Genomic DNA, 17,112 nt, shown 5'->3' with positions numbered 1-17,112 from the left:
ACTAACTGAAAACATATTATTACATTATATTCCAAATATTATTTAAATATGCATATACAAGTATTAAATAAAAACGAAATAAAAGGATCAACACCCCACTGTAACTCTGTGAACCTGTAATGTATTTTATTTTAAATAATTTGTAATATACAAATTCAATTGATAAATAAACGTCCACTGGAGCGAACCTTCGCTCGTGGTTAAAAACAAACACGGATCAATTCATATTATTCAATACAAAATTCTATTCCAAAGATTACAATTTGAAAAAGACGACACCAATATATGAAACAATAAATAAAAGAAATACACATTGTATCACTTTGTTGCAATGTTTACATAAACATAAGAGCCAACTACTGGGCATGTTTTATACAGCTTTTAAGTTGAAAAGAAGACAAGAGATATTCAATAAAGTGCTTGAATAGAAGACAGAGGTCTTCAAACACAAAAAATACAATAGTGTTTTAATTAAAAATAATACACCCCAAACACCTAGGACTACAATCAAGAACTAATTCAAAATTCACGAGAAGCACATGTTGGTGGCCACAAAGTGCTGTGTGTCGGGACACGGCTGGAGGACCTGAAAGTCCTAGGACATCAAACCTACGAGGAAATACAGATGTCAATGACGAAATCCTACAGGAGAAAAATAAATATATGAGTGTGTAGAGTGCGAGTAATGGGAAAATGGGGAGGCATAAAGAAAAAGTGAAATAAAAGAATAGCATACACATATGGACACCATTTTGAGAAAGGATCTTCTTACGATTTCATTTATTTTATTGCTTGCATTACATGGATTTTGTATTGATCACAGCGTGGCTTCACACCTTTCGCTTGGCGTGCAGCATCTCCATGAGCAGAGTCCTCGTTGGCGCATTGCCAGCACAGTGCTTCGCATAGAGATATTCTTCGCCACGCGAGGCCATGGCATGGATTTCCTGTATGATGGTCAATAATCTGCTGAATTTGCCATTCATTGAGGGATAACAGAGAAGGGTGTAATCGAGCAGAGCTGCTTGGACACGCTCGTGTCCCTCGAGGACGATCTTGCTGTTTTCAACATTGATGCGCGAATCTGGACTCAATAGCATCATGAATTTCATGCACACATACTCGCCCATATCGAACTTGAGATCGATGAGCTTATGCTGCAGCTCGTCGAAGTAATCACGCAACCGGGGCACCCCCAACAAGCCGAGACTCATCAGATCGAACACCTGACCGTTGTGCAGGTGCGTCACATCGGGCAGAGCGTTGTGTATGCGATGATGCAGATGATCGAGTACAAGGAGATCGGACCACGAGTGCTGCAGCAGTTTCATTTGATCGTCGACGTGGAGATGCTTGAAGAACACGCTGTTTCGCGCCCAATCGACTTGCGAGAACAGATTTTGATCCAGCACCTTGCACATCAGCTCAAAGAGATCCACCTGCACTTGATTATGCGTCTGCTTCTGCAGCAATCCAAACAGCTGCGTCTGCCACTCGCGATCATCGATCAACTGCGCTTCGACAAATTCCCGAATCATTGGCGATACACTTCGCGTCGAATCCAAGCACAATTTCCTCTCAGCGGTGTTGTTATTATCGCTGGCAATCCAATGGCTGCCACATCCAGGCGATGACGATACCTGGGCTATTTGTATATCCTGCGAACTGTGCAGCGATTGCAGCGCCAACTGTCGCTGCCTCATCGCCTGCAGCTTGCGAGCGCGATTCCTTTTGTACATGGGACCAAACATGTTGCGACCGCCACGCATGCGATCCGCTCGCACCGCCTCCAGCTTCATGCCCACCTCGAGGCACTTTTCGAAGCGACAGTAGGGACAACGCTTGCGCTGCGTCTTATCGATCTGGCACGCACGCTCTGCCACACAGGTGTAGACCTTCTTGTTTTGCACGGTCCGCTTGAAGAATCCCTTGCACGATTCGCACGTCAGCAGGCCGTAATGATAGCCGCTCACCTTGTCGCCGCAAACGGGACACAGCTCCTCGAACAGCTGCTTCAGATCCATGGAGTCGCCATTGCCCGATCCTGATCTTGATCCTGATCCTGATGCTGGACTGCTGGCATCGCCACCGCTAAAGCTGCCGCCTTCTGTCTGCTGATTGCCACATTGAGCCGTATCAAATTCATTAGTCGAATTGGATTCATCCTCCAAGCTTTGGTAGCAGGTAATGAGCGCATCAGTCTGCTCTTGTCGATTGGGCAGATCGTTGGCAACTGCAGTTGCATCCTTGCAGATGACAAGCGATGGAAAACTCTGCAAGTCACAGTTGCTGAACTGTGTTGTGGTTGAGCTGAGGAAGTTGGCAGAACTTGAAGTTCCATTCTCCACTTGGTAGTAATCCATGTTCACAATGAAAGCAAACCAAATCTATCGGGAATTTAAAACTTGGAAAGTTTGACTGCAACTCTCAGTCATTAAGTAATGAAGAAATTAATTCAAAAAGAAAAGGTATTGCTAAAAGAAAGAAGTTGAATCTGTTTGGACTCTTAAGTCAAGCAATAAGTAAGTAACAATCATCAGATGTGCGAAGGACACCGATAACCACAACTCTTTAAGAGTGAAGAACCCTTAGACTCCAAGACGAATAGGACTTAATAACTTACAGATTCCGCACTTCATAAATATGTGTTCGAAAATCAACTAAGCTGAGATGCTGATGGCACAGTGATTATCCATTGACTGTGGTGTGATTGCAGAGAATGATCTCTTTATATCTGAACCTTTCTATCGGAGCAGGTAGCGTGCGTTAATCCGCGGAGAAACTCCAAGTCCTTATGTTTATATTTGTTTATAACCCTTATTACCCTATAGCGACAGATGTGTGGTCGTCAGTTTACTTGGAAAGGTGTCAGGTATCAAGTCGAGTCTTGAAAATGAGCGATATATACAACCCACAATAAATACCACTTATTTTTATGATTATTGACTAAGACATGCAGGAGAACATGTTAATGAGATGTTCAGTAAACGAAGACTCTTATACAAGCTAAACATCAAACTACCCTCGCAATCATAAATCATTAAAGTGTTTCAGCGCTGCGAGTAGGTTGAGGAGCATTCTCTCCAGTACATTCGCTCTCATTTTTTATAATGATATATAAATATCTATTTTTTTATATAAGTTAACAGTTAATCGCTTCAGACACGACTTGGCAAAGATGCAAACCAAGCAGTCCGTTCTAATTATAGGGAGGACAATCTGTTTATGCCATGTAATTTAATTACAATTCATATGATAGTCCCATATTGACGTTAAATCTAAATAGAGTAGTGTAGCATGCGTAAATATGTATATAAGTTAAGAAGCAACACTTCCCAACATTAATTAAGCAGCCCTCGCATGCGCGGGCCGGCAACTTATTAAGCGACCCGCGCGGATAAGTCTCATGTGCCGCAATGATTGTGCACCGTTATCCTTAGCAAGCAGCGACGGATTTGTAGCCAGTACAGTTTATTTTATAAGTTTTAGTTTAGAGCTACCCAGCAGTCATAGCGTACGAATAAACGCTTCGGCACTTGTTACATCGACTTAACATATTTTTTATTGGAAACTTCACTGAGCCACAAGGCCAGTGATTAAAGGGGGAATAGTTTCCTCCAACATATTTCATCTCCCAGGATTCCCAGCGGACAGCGAAATCACAACACTGGAGCTGATGACTTTAATAACTGGCGCCCAACGGATAATATTTTAAGAACCAGAAAACCCCCAAAGAAGCATGTAAGTGAGTGATTATCAACTTAATTTACTTCAAATCGAGCACCAATAAAAGATATAATACTAAAGTACCAAAAATTTGCAAGTGACTGTGAAATAAGTTCTGTGGTTAATTTCTTTTAATTTGCTCTGCGATGCAAACATAGATATAAATACCTATTGTACAAACCAGGCAGTTTCTAGCTGCGGGTTTTTTCTTTTTTTTTCCAAGGTAGGGAAATATGTACTATTAGAAATTACGAAAAAAAAAAATAGGCAAATCATTTTTTAAATGAAAGAATTATAAATGCCTAAGAATAGTAATAAGAAAAATAAAAGAGGAGGTCAAAAGAACTTCCTCAATTTAAAAATTAAGAAATTGAATAAACAATTATATACCTCAGTGACTGAAACAGTTTCCTGGGAAGAAAATGTGGCTCTAAGACAAGAATTAGAGGCCACATATAGAGAATTAGAAGCCTATAAAAATAAGCAGGATTTAAAAGAAGCCAGAAAGCCAAAATGCCCAGCAGATTGTAAGGGTGTTTTTGACAATCCTGGCTGCGAATACACATGTAAATATACATGTGGCGAAAATAAAAACTGAAATAATAATAATAATAATAATAAATCTTAAAATGAAAAAGTTTTCAGTTCAGTTGAATAAATGATATAAAAAAAAAATAAAAATAATTTTCTTTTCAAAATTTTTTTTTGATACTCTGACTAGCATAACGAATGTTAAAAAACAAAATAGAAGCAGTCAGAGAATCAAATATAATACCCCAAAATGGCCCAGGGACTTACCAGTTAGCAGTTAGAACTAAATATTCACCCAATATGGGTCTAGAAGACGTTAAGACAGTGGATTCCACTGCTAACGTCATCAATAAGGTAGAGCCACAAACAGTGGATTTAGATTTAATTAACATTCTGTTAATTATAATAGCCATTGTAATGTGCGCAAATTGTTTTTTTAAGCTGTATAAATTGCACAATAAGTGCTTGAAAAAGAAATATATGAGCCAGGCAAATGACCTGGACAAAATATAAAGAATACAGCGAAAACAAAGAGAAACAATTTGCATTTAATAAACAATAATGGGAAAACCCATTAAAAGAAACTTAAAACAAGTCTTATCTAGAGACCCAGAATTAGTAGAAAGAGTTAAATTCCTAGCATCATATAGTCCTACGTATATATGTAAATTCGAAAGCATATATATGAGAACATATGATCTAGATTTCCAGCCTTTCATTGGCCTGTCTAATAAAGAAAAGGCACAGCTATTGGCACAAATACCTGGCATAGAAATTATGACGGTATTCAATAGAAATTTTGAAGAAATTAACTACGAGGTATTCAAGTACTAAACCTCGTATAGAAACAGCTTGCTAGCCCATATTATGGAATGGTCAGAACTCTCTGAACGAATCCTTAATAAAAAAATCAGATTTGAAAAAGCATACAAATGCTTAACGCAGAATAGACTGTAATATGCACATATGTCATACATATCGGGTGTACACTGTGATTACCATTTGTATCGAGTGTACACTGTGTTTGGCACTTATGTGGCGGCAACACTTTGTGCAGCCACATACAAATCGTAATAAACAATAACAAACTCAAGTGAGCGCGTAACATGATCGGCCACTTGCGAATTTGGCTAAGTCAGCATATGCACGCTGACCGCCAGTGCCCTATGCATAAGTGCATAATACTCTCTCTCACTCTAAAGAATTTATGTAAGACAAAGCATGCTTGTCCATTGACGTATAAGTATATACATATAAGTAATATATAATGCAGCCGGCTGAACCGGCAGCGCAGTGCGCGCTGAACTTATGTACTTAGGGTAAGAGAACATTTTACTCAAAATAAATGAAGAAGATGAAAACCAAACCAAAACTGCACTGACGTGCACGCGTTGATTCAATTGAACTTCAAAAGCTAAAAGATTGAACTACCAACTGTGACGTTGATATAACATGGCGACCGTGACAGCGGTCTTGGATTAAGACACAACAGCGACATCTGCAACAACAACAGAGGCATCTGCAACAGGAACAGCAATTCGGCAACAACAAAGGCAACATTGGCAAAGAAACTGAAAAGAAAACTGATGAACAACAAAGGAAATAAAATCTGAGTGAGTAAGAGTTGAGTAATGGGCAAGCAGCGCGGTGGTTTAAACCACAAGATTAATAAAAGAATAGCCAAGCTAAAGTGGCTAATCTATAAACAATCGCCACCGCCTGCATGGTCAACAGCACAGAAATTACAAATTACATATAAATAAATAAGGCTGCAACACTATGTTTTTATGCCAACAATGTTTACATAAGCAGCGACTTTGTCGCTAACGCTAAGTGCCTTCTGCACATAATCAAGTGCATTCGATATATGATCCGCAATTGATAACAGCGACCGCCCAAATGGCTAAGTCAGCGTTCTCACGCTTGACCGTCGCTATCTATACATATATGCGCGCATGACTCTTCCTCTCGACATACTTACATATTGTTATGATATATATATAATATATAACGGCTGCTCTGCCGCTGCGCCGACAGCTAGCATGCTTTAGCTTAAGAAACCAAGATTCATTCGAATAAAGACGCTAAGCATACTCAGTCTATTCTTTTTATTACTACATTGGTTTGGACTACATTTATACATACTACATGGCGACCGTGAAAAAAGTGCGAGTGACAGTCCGTCATTTGCGCCATCGATGGACAGCCTGAAGAGACAAAATTAATCAACAAGTGCGAGTGGCCGTCCGCCCCTTGTGCCATCGATGGACATCCTGAAGACACAATATTAAGCCGGCAGCGCAACCAAGTGCGCACAACATAATACTTAATTTTAAAACATAGATATAAATACCTATTGTACAAACCAGGCAGTTTCTAGCTGCGGGTTTTTTCTTTTTTTTCCAAGGTAGGGAAATATGTACTATTAGAAATTACAAAAAAAAAGCAAATAATTTTTTTAAATGAAAGAATTATAAATGCCTAAGAATAGTAATAAGAAAAATAAAAGAGGAGGTCAAACGAACTTCCTCAATTTAAAAATTAAGAAATTGAATAAACAATTGTATAACTCAGGAACTGAAACAGTTTCCTGGGAAGAAAATGTGGCTCTAAGTAACTAGAAGCCTATAAAAATAAGCAGGATTTAAAAGAAGCCAGAAAGCCAAAATGCCCAGCAGATTCTAAGGGTGCTTTTGACAATCCTGGCTGTGAGTACAAGTTAACAAGCAACTCTCTCAAAGATTACACGAACTGCCCTCGCATGCGCGGGCCAGCAAGTTATGCAGCGACCCGCGCGCATAAGGTTTCATGTGTCGCAATGATTGTTTGTGCCACGTTATGCTGAGCAAGCAACGACGGATTTGTAGGAGGAGCTGCATGCCAGTACTTTTCCACTGGGGATTCTTAGGTTGAGCTTTAAAATGTTTATTTCATAAGAATTCAGTTTTGTTCTACCTAGCAGCCTTGACTGTTGAATAAATGCTCAGGCACTTGCCGTCATACAATTGATTCTTTACTTGAAAAACTTCATTGAGCCACAAGGCCTATGATTAAAGAGGAACAGTTTCCTCCACCATAACCCACCTCCCAGGACCAAGGATTTCTAAAGGACATCGACTTGGCATCACTGGAGTGACGAGCTTAATAACTTACACATGTAAATATACATGTGGAGAAAATAAAAATTGAAATAATTGAATGTAAGATATAAAATCCCATAAAATAAATCTTAAAATGAAAAATACAAAATTTCAGTTCAGTTAAATAAATGAGATAACAAAAAAAAATAACTATTTACTTTTCAAAAAAAAAACTTGATACTCTGACTAGCAAAACGAATGTTAAACAAAATAGTAGCAGTCAGAGAATCAAATATAATACCCCAAAAGGGCCCAGGAATTTATCAGTTAGCAGTTAAAACTAAATATTCACCCAATATGGGTCTAGAAGACGTTACGACAGTGGATTCCACTGCTGACGTTATCAATAAGGTAGAGCCACAAACAGTGGATTTAGATTTAATTAACATTCTGTTAATTATAATAACTATTGTAATGTGCGCAAATTGTTTTTTTAAGCTGTATAAATTGCACAATAAGTGCTTGAAAAAGAAATATATGAGCCAGGCAAATGACCTGGACAAAGTATAAAGAATACAGTGAAAACAAAGAGAAACAATTTGCATTTAATAAAAAATAATGGGAAAAACCATTAAAAGAAACTTAAAACAAGTTTTATCTAGAGACCCAGAATTAGTAGAAAGAGTTAAATTCCTAGTATCATATAGTCCTACGTATATATGTAAATTCGAAAGCATATATATGAGAACATATGATCTAGATTTCTCGCCTTTCATTGGCCTGTCTAATAAAGAAAAGGCACAGCTATTGGCACAAATACCTGGCATAGAAATTATGACGGTATTCAATAGAAATTTTGAGGAAATTAACTACGAGGTATTCAAGTATTAAAGCTCGAAATATAAATCCACCTACTCGTTCATTTTATTTAATGGCCAGAACTTTCTGAGCGGATCCAAAATATTAAAACGAAATTTGATAAAGCGTATAAATGTCTAACTCAGGATACAGTTAAAAGGCACGCCATAACATTAATCGACAGCTTTAACGAAGCTCGATTATTGATATATCAACATAAAGACGTATTAACCAGAGAACATTGGTCAGAAACGTCAAGGCTCCTAATAAAACTAAGAAATAATATCCAAATAGTTAAAGACAGGCATAATTTAAATCTAATTTTACCATCTGTTAAGTTGAAACTCGGTGAAAACCTTGAAGTTCGGACGGAGGACATTCAATTAGAAGAAGAAGACTTAACAAATTTAACAATCCCTGCTGTTATCACACTGGATTCCAAAGATATGATATTTTGGATCAACTAGGAAGAGCGAAATATTTCTCATGTCTGGACTTAATGTCTGGCTTTCATCAAATTGAACTTGGAAAAAGTTCAAGATATATAACGTCTTTTTCAACGAGCAATGACACGTATCATTTCACACGATTACCTTTCGGATTAAAGATAGCGCCTAATTCATTTCAGAGGATGATGACTATTGCATTCTTTGGATTAGAACCCTCACAAGCATTCCTTTATATGGATGACTTAATAGTTATAGGTTGTTCCGAAAACCATATGCTTAAAAACTTAACTGATGTTTTTGAGAAATGCAGGGAATACAACCTTAAGTTACATCCTGAAAAATGCTCATTTTTCATGCATGGAGTCACCTTTCTGGGACATAAATGCACAGATAAAGGAATCTTGCCAGACGACAAAAAATACGACGTCATTAAGAATTCCCAGTCCCTCATGATGCGGACAGCGCTAGAAGATTTGTTGCATTTTGCAATTGTTATAGACGTTTTATCAACAATTTTGCCGACTATGCTCGTCACATAACAAGATTATGTAAAAAAGATGTTAAATTCGAATGGACAACTGATTGCCAGAATGCCTTCGAACATCTCAAATCGGCACTAGTAAATCCGAATTTATTACAATACCCAGATTTCAGCAAAGAATTTTGTATAATAACGGATGCAAGTAAGCAAGCGTGTGGAGCGGTTTTAACTCAAAACAAAAATGGACTCCAACTTCCAGTTGCTTATGCATCAAGATCGTTTACTAAGGGTGAATGTAATAAAAGTACAACAGAGCAAGAATTGACAGCAATTCATTGGGCAATAACTTATTTCAGACCATAATATATAAGAAGTACGAGAGGCAGACCGCCCCTTGTACCAACGATTGGAGCAAGAAGAAGTACGAGTGGCAATCCGCCCCTTGTACCATCGAGGGACATCGAGACATCAACAGCGCTGCCAAGATCGCAATTTTTTTTTTAATGCACTGGGTTGCATATTTTTTTTCTGAATGCACTACGATGCATATTCTTTTTATAAAAATATTAAGAAGAATTGTAAAATTGAGCGACATTAAAGTTGCCCAATTAGAGTGTAGCCTGTAAAGCTACACAAACATTAGGTAGGCAAAGAGAGAAACAACTCTCACATTTGTAAACTAGTAGGTAGGGAAAGCTACACAAACATTCTTAAGAAACATTGATGTCTATAGAGACAAATAAAATAAGTAAATATCCAGAAGAATACCCATACAAAAACATAATAACATTAAAAGAAATTAATAATCCAACTAATATGGGGTTAGTAGACGTTAAGACAGTGGATTCCACTGCTAACGTAATAAATAAGCTCGAACCAAATAATATCGATTTGGAATTCGTCAATAATATGTTATTAATAATTGTTATAATAATGTGTGCCAATTGCTTTTATAAATTGTATAAACTTCATAATAAATGCTTAAAGAAAAGATACGCGAGCCAAGCAAACGACTTGGACAGAATTTAAAAAAAAGAAAAGACGAAGAATGATTATTAATAAAGAAAATCGTATATAAACAAGAAATTATATATATATAAGATATAAGATCAAAAAAAAAAAATAATCTTCCAACTACAGTAAAACACACAGTCTTAATAGGAAGTATTTTGAAATATGAGCCGGAGTTTTTAAGAGATTCTCGGCCATAGGTACAGACACTCTCGTGTCGATTAATGAAGTACAATAAAAGTACATTGACAAAATATTATGAGTAAATAAACAAAGAGGAATTTAAAAAAAGTCTTGGTAAAAGAACCAGACCTAGCTAAAAGAGTTAATTTCAAAAAGAGTTAATTTCCCACGTATATATGTAATTTCGAAAGCATATATATGAGAACATATGATCTAGATTTCTCCCCTTTTATTGGCCTATGTAATAAAGAAAAGGCTCAATTATTAATGTTAATACCTGGCATAGAAATTATGACGGTATTTAACGATAAATCGGAAGAAATTAACTACGAGGTATTCAAGTACTAAACCTCGTATAGGAACAACTTACTAGCCCATATTATGGAATGGTCAGAACTTTCTGAACGAATCCATAATATAAAAATCAGATTTGAAAAAGCATACAAATGCTTAACGCAGAATAGACAAACTCATAAAGACACAGTAGACAGACACGCAATAACCTTAATCGACTGCTTCAATGAAGCACGAATATTAATCTATAATCATAAGGACGTATTAACCGATCAACATTGGTCAGAAACGTCAAGGTTATTGACAAGATTAAGAAATAATCTGCAAAGTATAAAAGAGAAACATAATCTTAATCTAACTGTGCTGTTTATTCTAAATACACCAGTAAAATTTGAGGCTAGTAGAGAAGAAGATATACAAGTCCAAGAACAAGACTTGGCAAATCTTACCATCCCGGCCATTCTAATGTCTCACGTAGACTCGGATTCCGATACACATTCAAGTGTAATAGAAATCAAAACAATCACAGTGGCACAATCAAATATTGATTTTGTTAATACAGCATCCAAGCTTATACCAGTTTTTGATGGTAAAGCCGAAAACTTAACAAGTTTTCTTGATGCATTAAACATTGTGGACTCAATAAAAGGCGAACACGAACAATTAGCTGTGTCGATGATAAAGACAAAGCTAAAGGGTGTGGCCAGAAATTTAGTCGGGAATGAGACTACAAAAGCTGAAGTCATCTCCAGACTACAAAACAATGTCAAAGGCGAAACTGTGGCAGTATTATCAGCAAAACTGATGAACCTACAGCAGCGCAATAAAACTGCCAATCAATATGTAACAGAGATTGAGGAAATGACGAAAACATTGGAAAATGCATATATAACTGACGGGTTAACTTTAGAGTTAACCAGAGGTCTTAACCTCGTTGAATAATCATGAAGTCAAAATAAATTATAAAGTAATGGGCACCTGATATTACTTGTTGTTGCTTAATTTGGGTAAAGGCTTTTACTGGTTGGGAGGGTAAAGAAGAAGAACACAACCATCTTCGTTCTTCATATTTATATATTGAATGCATATACATCCTCTTAGTCGTAATTACAATTACAACAACTACAACGGTTCCAATAATAACAATAATGGACGAGGCCAAAATAGAGGAAACTCAAGAGGCCGTGGCATCTCGAATCGAGGCCACAATAACAACAACACAAATACTAATGTGAGAGTTGCCCAGAATAATTCGGGAAACTCTCACCCTTCAGATATTCAAAGCCAATAAATGGCACAATCAAAAGCATCAACCTTGATCTAAGTATCTTTGTAAAAATTAATAATGAAAAAACAGGTAAAACAGTTACGCTGTTAATAGACACTGGTGCAGATATATCTATATTGAAAGAAAATATAGATATATTCGATAATGTAAACAAAGAGGTTACTACCCACATATCGGGTATAGTCGAAGGAACAATAATTTCAAAAGGCTTAGCCTTCGTAGAACTCCAAACAAAAAATTACATAATTCCACATGACTTTCATTTAGTCGATACAAATTTCCCAATACCTAGTGATGGCATACTAGGCATAGATTTTATAAAACAATACAATTGCCAAATAGATTTCAACGAAAGTGGCGACTCACTATTTCTTCGTCCAAACAACTTAAATTATCCGATTAGACTGGAAATATTTCACACTTGTGACAATAATGCCACAGAACTTCCAGCTCGGTCCGAAGTCGTCCGTAAAATACAAATTCCTTCAATTACTAATCACATCTTGATACCGAATCAAGAAATTGAAGAAGGAATTTATATTGCAAACACCTTGTCCGATCACAACCATACTTATGTCCGAATTTTAAACACGACAAATTCCAATAAAATCGTTAATTTAAATAAAATAACATATGAAAAATTAAACGATTACGAGATATTGAAAAACTCTAATAAAGATAGAAGTAATTTAGTCATGAAACAACTAATCAAAAATTTTCCACCATTGTTCAAAAGCCAACTAAAAGATCTATGCACCAGATATACAGATATATTCGGACTAGAAACCGAATCAATTACTACAAATAATTTTTATAAACAAAGACTTAGATTAAAGGATGATGAACCCATATATATTAAGAATTATAGAAGTCCTCATAGCCAAGTACAGGAAATACAAGCCCAAGTAGAAAAACTAATAAATGATAAAATAGTTGAACCTTCAGTGTCAGAATACAATAGCCCACTACTTTTAGTCCCGAAGAATGGCGATTAGTAATTGACTATCGTCAAATTAATAAGAAGCTATTGTCTGATAAATTTCCACTACCTAGGATAGATGATATTCTAGATCAACTAGGTAAAGCAAAGTACTTCTCATGTCTAGACTTGATGTCTGGTTTTCATCAAATTGAACTTGTCAAAAGCTAATGGCTCATATCGCTTCACGCGATTACCTTTCGGCTTAAAAATAGCCCCTAACTAACTCATTCCAAAGAATGATGACAATAGCATTCTCTGGTTTACAACCATCCCAAGCATTTCTTTATATGGATGATCTAATAGTAATAGGTTGTTCCGAGAAACATATGGTCAAAAACTTAACTGATGTTTTTGACAAATGTAGAAAATACAATCTGAAGCTACATCCAGAAAAATGTTCATTTTTCATGCATGAAGTCTCATTTTTGGGACACAAGTGCACTGATAAAGGAATCTTGCCCGATGATAAAAAATACGAGGCCATTAAAAACTATCCTGTCCTAAGTGCATCGACACCCGAAATGCACTCAGCCAATTCTGCAAGCTCTGCAAAGTCTGCAGAACATCCGCCACATGCCCTGGGTCAGCACATCGATCGTGGGACACTTGCGCAACGCGGGATCGCAAGCAGCAGCGAGTGCCACATGCCCTGTGTCAGTACAATATCCATCGTGGGACACTTGCGCAACCAGCGCCAACGCGGGATCGTCAGCAGCGACGGCAGCAGCGGTAGCGGCAGCGAAGGTTTCATTATAAGAATTAGAATTGATTTAAGTTAGTTCCATTTTTGCAACACAATAAAGCAAATCGCTTTTTTTTAATAAAACAAAGTCAACGATTTGTTAATTTATATATGTACATCTACTCTTCTGCCGCTGCCAACGGCAGCGCAGTAGCATTCACACATTATGTACTTAGGCTAAGTCCATATAATGATTTCAAATAAAGAACAATCATAAATCTACCACAGAAGAGCACTGACGTACTGTGTTGCTGAATAACATAAAACCTATTATTATACTACAGAAAAAGCTTCTCAGCCCAACGTATACAACGTCATAAACAATGACGAAATACGAAAAGTAGTGACCTTGCATATAAAAGATTCGCTATGTTTCTTTAAACATGGTAAGAAAATTGTTGCAAGAATAGATATTGGTGACATATATACAAATGGAAATATTGATTTAGGTCAACTATTTCCAAGGCTCGAGAAAGAAGCCGGTATATTACAAATAAGCTAATTAAAAATAGCACCGTGGGAAAATATCTTTGATGACATTTCAATAGATACTTTAAAAAATATGGGCAATTAGATATTGAAAACATTGAGAGTAGCGCTACTCAACCCGGTGACTACAATAAATACAAATAAAGAAATAGAAGCTATACTGTCTACACTACATGACGATCCAATTCAAGGAGGTCATACTGGCATATCAAAAACCTTGGCCAAGGTCAAAAGACATTATTACTGGAAAGGTATGACTCGTGATATAACACAGCACATCCAGAAATGTCAAAAATGCCAAAAATCAAAAATAGTAAAACATAATAAGACCCCGTTAACCATAACTGAGACACCAGTAAAAGCTTTTGACAGAGTTATAGTGGATACAATTGGTCCATTACCAAAGTCAGAGCATGGAAATGAATATGCAGTCACACTTATATGTGACTTGACTAAATATTTAGTAGCCATACCAGTTGCAAACAAAAGTGCAACAACAATAGAAAAAGCAATATTTGAATCTTTTATTCTCAAGTACGGTCCAATGAAGACGTTTATTTCGGACATGGGAACGGAATATAAGAATTCAATTATAAATGATTTGTGCAAATATTTAAAGATTAATAATATAACATATACTGCACACCACCACCAGACCGTTGGAACAGTCGAAAGAAGTCACAGAACCTTCAATGAATATATACGATCTTATATATCAGCTGATAAAACTGATTGGGACGTATGGATTCAATATTTTGTATACTGTTTCAATACGACCCCCTCTATGGCACACAACTATTGTCCATATGAGTTAGTTTTTGGTAAATTGCATAATTTACCAAACGATTTTAGTACTATAAATAGAATAGATCCTTTATATAACATAGACGATTACGCTAAAGAAGTTAAGTTTAGGTTAGAATCAGGCTATAAAAGAGCAAGAATAATGCTCGACAAATACAAAGCTAAGAATAAAGAAATTTATGATAAAAAGGCTATAGATTTCAAACTACAAATAGCAGATAAAGTTCTATTTAAAAACGAAACTGACCATAAATTGGACACAGTATATTTAGGACCCTATACAATAGTTAAAATAGAAGACAGGGATAACGTAGCAATTAAAGGTGAGAAAAACAAAACCCAAAAGGTCCATAAGGATAGGTTAAAAATTTTCAATTAAAAAAAAAATGTATAAAAAGAAACCTGGCCTGATCAACCAAAACAAAAAAAAATATATATATATAATTACTTTATTATTTACATTAAAAATATAATGTAGCATGCTACATGGCGACCGTGACATCGAGGGACTAAAAGTATAAATATACCCAGGAAATATATAAATAAATATACCCAGGAAAACGTATAAACCGAGGAAAAATATACCCCAAAAAAAAAAAAAAAAATATACAAAAACCTCAAACTGGAAAAGGCAAAGTGCGAAATGGACAAATTGCCAATAATCATTACATGGCCAAAATCTGAGTGAGTAGAGTGAGCAATGGGCAATCGCGGAGGAGTTACAAAGAAAATAAAGAAAAGGGTAGCACACTTAAAGTGGCTACTCTATGTCAATACTCCACCTCCCGCGTGGGCTACGGCCCAAAAATTACAATCAGAACTTGATTTTCTGAAAGAACAGCTTATAAATAATAAACGCCCAAAATTTGACGCCACTCACTCAGTGCCAATAAGAAAAATTAATGAAAAACTAATAACAACAAAACCTCCATCACCCAAGCCATTACCAAAACTTAAAAAAGACATGCCCGAAGGATTGCCCTGGACCACTGGACAGCCCCCACTGCAACCACACCTGTGCGAGGACCGGCACCGGTAACGCCTGAGCCCAAAAGGCCCCGGACAGCAGCAGCAGCAAATAGAGTGCGGGAATACGCCACCTCCTGCGCCACCGAGGGAACGTCAGCGTAGCCAAACCAGCGACGACTAGCTGACGTAGAAGGAAGTAGGGAAACCAACCCAGCGGAGAATTTTTTTTTTACCCATGCACTGCGTTGCATAATTTTTTTCGATTGCAATACGATGCATATTTTTTTTTTTATATAATATAATATTTTGAAAAATTGCGCGGGACCTCTTCTGCCCAATTAGAAAGTATGGCCCGTACAGCCGTACAAACAATAGGTAGGAAAAGAGAGAAACAACTCTCAAATTTGTAAACCGATATAACATGCAGAAACAGAATTTTTATTAAGAAAAATTAATGTCTATAGAGACAAATAAAATAAGCAAATACCCAGAAGAAAACCCATATAAAAACATAGTTGAATTAAAAGAAATAAATAAGCCAACTAATATGGGGTTAGTAGACGTTAAGACAGTGGACTCCACTGCTAACGTAATAAATAAAGTCGAACCAAATAATATCGATTTGGAATTCGTCAATATCATGTTATTAATAATTGTCATAATAATGTGTGCCAATTGCTTTTATAAATTGTATAAACTTCATAATAAATGTTTAAAGAAAAGATACGCGAGCCAAGCAAACGACTTGGAAAGAAATTAAAAAAAAAAAAAAGCAAAGCACAAACAATAGCTGTAAATAAAGCTAAATACAATAAAATGTAATTAAAGAAAAGATATAAAGAAAATCGTAAATAAAGAAAAAACTATATATATATGTATATAAAATATAAGATCAGAATAAAAAAATAATATCCCGTAATAATATACATTGACAAGATATTAAAAGATTATGAACCAGTTTATATAAAGAACTATCGAAGCCCACATAGTCAGGTGAACGAAATACAAAAACAAGTAGAAAAATTAATCTCAGACGGGATTGTCGAACCGTCAGTATCCGAATATAATAGCCCGTTGTTACTTGTTCCTAAGAAATCATCCCCCCGGATCAAATGTAAAGAAATGGCGATTAGTAATTGACTACCGCCAGATTAATAAAAAATTACTATCTGATAAATTCCCATTACCTAGAATTGAAGATATTTTAGATCAACTAGGTCGAGCA

General features: G+C 36.2%; 1 protein-coding gene across 1 annotated transcript; it reads right to left on the bottom strand.

Moving 5' to 3' along the window:
• Positions 1-288: 288 nt before the first annotated feature.
• LOC132796936 (nuclear hormone receptor FTZ-F1-like) lies at positions 289-2,599 on the bottom strand. The gene has a single exon (XM_060808297.1). It carries the CDS (start codon positions 2,361-2,363, stop codon positions 831-833), a length of 1,533 nt encoding a protein of 510 aa, XP_060664280.1. The 5' UTR covers positions 2,364-2,599; the 3' UTR covers positions 289-830.
• Positions 2,600-17,112: the final 14,513 nt, after the last annotated feature.

The sequence above is a fragment of the Drosophila nasuta genome, chromosome X (genome assembly GCF_023558535.2).
Source record: "Drosophila nasuta strain 15112-1781.00 chromosome X, ASM2355853v1, whole genome shotgun sequence".
NCBI classification, from domain to species: Eukaryota; Metazoa; Arthropoda; class Insecta; order Diptera; family Drosophilidae; genus Drosophila; species Drosophila nasuta.
This window is presented reverse-complemented; position numbering and strand designations above follow the sequence as displayed.

What these genes read in the sequence shown, in the direction of transcription:
- LOC132796936 (XM_060808297.1), bottom strand. Translation starts at nt 2,363, where the DNA reads ATGGATTACTACCAAGTGGAGAATGGAACTTCAAGTTCTGCCAACTTC.